Source organism: Peromyscus californicus, unplaced genomic scaffold (assembly GCF_007827085.1).
Source record: "Peromyscus californicus insignis strain IS unplaced genomic scaffold, ASM782708v3 Scaffold_4__1_contigs__length_199733344, whole genome shotgun sequence".
NCBI classification, from domain to species: domain Eukaryota; kingdom Metazoa; phylum Chordata; class Mammalia; order Rodentia; family Cricetidae; genus Peromyscus; species Peromyscus californicus.
The window spans coordinates 182,378,447-182,382,239 of record NW_026294562.1 but is presented as its reverse complement, the minus strand read 5'-3'; the positions used below and the strand labels follow the sequence as shown (position 1 = coordinate 182,382,239).

Here is a 3,793-nt window from a genome sequence, read left to right as displayed (position 1 = left end):
ACAGGGGAGTCGGAAGAGAGAAGACCTTAAGGTCAAAGACAGGCTAGATCAGTGGGTGAGGTAATTTTGCTTCCTTCCTCATTCACTGGGGATTTGAAGAAGGGCTCTGTCCATGGTAAGGCATTGGACATGATTTACCATTGGATAAGCGCCCCCTTGGGAATGGGAATGATGGGACTCACAAGCTACAATTCTCACTTCATCTTCTCCTCTCTCTGGTACTCCATAGGGCTCCTCTCAGGTCCTTAACGCCCTGTCCTGAACCCATGCCACCCTCCTGGGCATCACCTCCCTGGACCAATCAGAGCCGCTCATGTGAGCTGGAGTTCGTGCTGCTGGGCTTCTCACACGTGCCCTCCCTGCGCCCCATGCTTGCAGTGCTCTTCCTGGTTGCCTTCCTGCTCACGTTGCTAGGCAACACGCTCATCGTCATGCTCACCAGCCTGGACCCAGGCCTGCGAGCACCCATGTACTTCTTCCTGCGCCAGCTGGCGCTGGTGGAGATCTGCTTCTCACTGGACGTGGCGCCCCGTCTGCTGGTGACCCTGCTGCGGCCTGGACGCGGAATGTTCGCCACAAGTTGTGCTCTGCAGCTGCTCCTCGTGCTGTCCTTAGTCACATCTGAGTGTTTCCTCCTCACGGTCATGGCCTGGGACCGCTTCCTGGCCATTTGTAGGCCTCTGAGATATGGTACCATCATGAGCTTGAGGCTATGCCACCTGCTGGCCGCCACCTGCTGGCTCGCAGGACTACCAATAGCTCTGGCCCTCACCATCTGGCTCTTTAATTTCCCCTTCTGTGGGCCACGGGGCATCAGGCACTTCTTATGTGACATACCACCTCTACTGAGCCTGGTGTGCGCAGACACCAGAGTCTTCGAGGCTAGTATGTTCGTTATCACAGTGTTAGTTATCATGGTTCCCTTTAGTCTTATAGCTACGTCCTACATCATGATTCTGGCTGCTGTCCTTCGTATGCCATCAGCCTCTGGGCGCCACAAGGCCCTGTCCACCTGTGCCTCCCACCTCATCGTGGTGATTCTGTTTTACGGCACAACGGGGGTCATCCACTTGCGCCCCAAGGCCAGCTACTCTCCTGAGAGCAAGCAAGTGGTGTCCCTGTCATACACCATTGTGACGCCCATGCTCAACCCTCTCATCTACAGCCTGCGGAACAAGGAGGTCAAGGCTGCCTTCGGGCGTGTCTTCATTCAGAGACGAGGTACTTTTATCCACTGATCTCTATATGACTTCATTTACGCAATCATTTGGGGATCATCTCTATCCAAGTGGTCTTGAGGACCTTGGTGCATGAGTAAGATAAACCCTTTCTCATATTTTTGGTTGTGAGCCTAGCCTTTAATGGCTGACCCATCTCTCTAGCCAAGGATATGGCTCCTTTTTATTCCCCCTCAACTTTAGAGACAAGGTTTCTCTGTGTGTTTGCACCTTTCTGGGAACTCACTCTGTAACCCAGACTGGCCTCGAACTCATAGAAATCAGCCTTCCTCAGCCTCCTGAGTGCTGGGATTAAAGGCGTGTGCCACCACGGCCCAGCTAAACCCTTTCAAAAAGATTTTATTGTCGGGATGACCCTGCTGAATATGTAGATGACATCACAACTATCTAATGGCCCCTTGAACACTGCCTCAACTTGGTCCATGTATTGAGTAGGTAGCATTCGGTTTCCCACTGCAATAGAAACTGAATTGGAGTTTAAAAGCATGGTGATGGCATCTTTCCTGGGCAAGTAGAATTGCCCACTGCAGCAAAGAAAAACACATTATAGAAAGAAAAAAAAAGTTAAAGTTTAATCTTCTATAAACCAACTGATTTAGAGTATGTTGTGATTTGAGCATGAAATTTGCCCACATGCTCACGTGTTTAAACACTTGGGTCCCCAATGGCGGTGCTCTTTTAGAAGTAGTGGAACCTATAGGAAGTGGACCTAGCAAAAAGAAGTGGGTCACTAAGTGTGAACCTCCATGTGTCATAGCCAGACCCCACTTCCTGTTTGCTTCCTGAATGCTTATGCAATGTTTCATAATTCTGCCTCTGTGTTTATCTGGCCACAGGGACCTGAACCTCAAATGGTGAGCCAATTGGCCACATAGAGCATTTGTTACTCTTACAGAGGCCTGGGGTTTGATTCCCAGCATCCACTTCAGTGAATTCACTTCCTGTAACTCCAGTTCCAGGGGAATCTTATGCCCTCTTCTGGCCATCCTGGGCACTGCACACACATGGCGAACATACATACTGGCCCACAAACATAAAATAAAATTAATAAATATTTTAAAATAACAAAACTCTGAGCCAAAATACACTCTTCCTCCCTAAGTTACTCTTTGTCAGGTATTAGATGTGGTGACAAGAAAGGTAACTAATACATGGCATGAGGATATCCCATCTGAAGATAAAAATATTCAAACATAAATATTACATTTATAATTTTATTTGTCAATAAAAACAAGATAAAACTGGGGTCCATAAGATTAAAATAAACTACAGTTGTATGTTTCATGTAAGACACATTACATTAAAGGACCCATCTTTAATCCCAGCACACAGGAGGCAGGTGGAGCTCAGTAGTTTGAGTCCAGCCTGATCTATATAGGAGTTGCAGGCCACTTAGGGTTATAGTGAGACCCTGTGTATAAAAACAAAACAAAACACAAAGCCTGTTAAGATTAGAAGTGGCATCACTATGTGGGTGGTTTTATAGCTTGTCTTTGACATGGGATCAGTAAGCTGTTTGGAGGAACATGGGGTTCACATTCATCTTACTAGGTGACTCTGCCTCTTTTCATTTTTGGTGAAATTTCCCTTAAAAAATAATTATAGCATCTCTCTGTCTATCTCTCTGTCACTCTGCATCTCTGTCTCTGTCTCTCTGTCTATCTCTCTGTCTCTCTGCATCTCCGTCTCTGTCTCTGTGTACACATGGTGCACATGTGGGGGTCAGGGGATAACTTGTGGGAGTCAGTTCTCTCCTCCCACCATCTGCATCCTTGGGTTTCCAACTGAGGTCATCAGGTTTGGTGGCAAACACCTTTCTCCACTGCGACACCCCATCTTCCCACAGATTTCTGTTTGAATTGGTATATATTCATGAAATATAACAGGTTTCATGAAGATCTGTACACACACACACACACACACACACACACACACACACACACACACACATTCACACCCCTTTATCCTCTCTTGTACCTCCTTCCCTAGACCCTGGTCACCTTCCTCCTTTCCAAATACTTCTTTTAATTCAACATCTTAAAAAAAATCTCCATTGGACAAATAAGGGAAAACATGTAATATTTGTCTTTCTGATTCTGACTTATTTTCACAATGATCTTCAGTTCTACCCATTTTCCTGAAAATGACATAATCTTGTTATTTTTTAAAACTATTATTATTTGCACACAAGTATCTGAACCACCAAGGTCAGAGCCATTGAGAATCCCCTGGAGCTAGAGTTACAGACTGATTTGAGGTGCCTGATTGTGGGTACTGGGAACTGAACTCAGGTCCTCTGGAGGAGCTACAGTGGTCATGTTGTTAAGCTTCTTTTTAAATATTCGTGCTTGCATCAAGGAACCTTAGTTAAAGGAGCTGCTTGTAGTAGTGGTTAGTGGTTAATGGAGATACTCATTCTTGTTTGTCACGCTGAGAACAAGTGACTGGGTGCTCAGCTGCACATGGCATATCTTATCAACTCACTTACAAGGCTCAAGATACATCTCTAAGAGGAGGACGAAAGAATGGAAGAGCTGGAGGATGGGGAGGAGTGC

The 3,793-nt window shown here is 46.2% G+C and overlaps 1 protein-coding gene across 1 annotated transcript; it reads left to right on the top strand.

Moving 5' to 3' along the window:
* Positions 1-266: 266 nt before the first annotated feature.
* Positions 267-1,238, top strand: LOC128124153 (olfactory receptor 10A7-like). Its single transcript, XM_052760348.1, has one exon. The coding sequence runs from the start codon at positions 267-269 to the stop codon at positions 1,236-1,238; it is 972 nt and encodes a 323-aa protein (XP_052616308.1).
* The last annotated feature ends 2,555 nt before the right edge of the window (positions 1,239-3,793 follow it).

What these genes read in the sequence shown, in the direction of transcription:
- LOC128124153 (XM_052760348.1), top strand. Translation starts at nt 267, where the DNA reads ATGCCACCCTCCTGGGCATCACCTCCCTGGACCAATCAGAGCCGCTCA.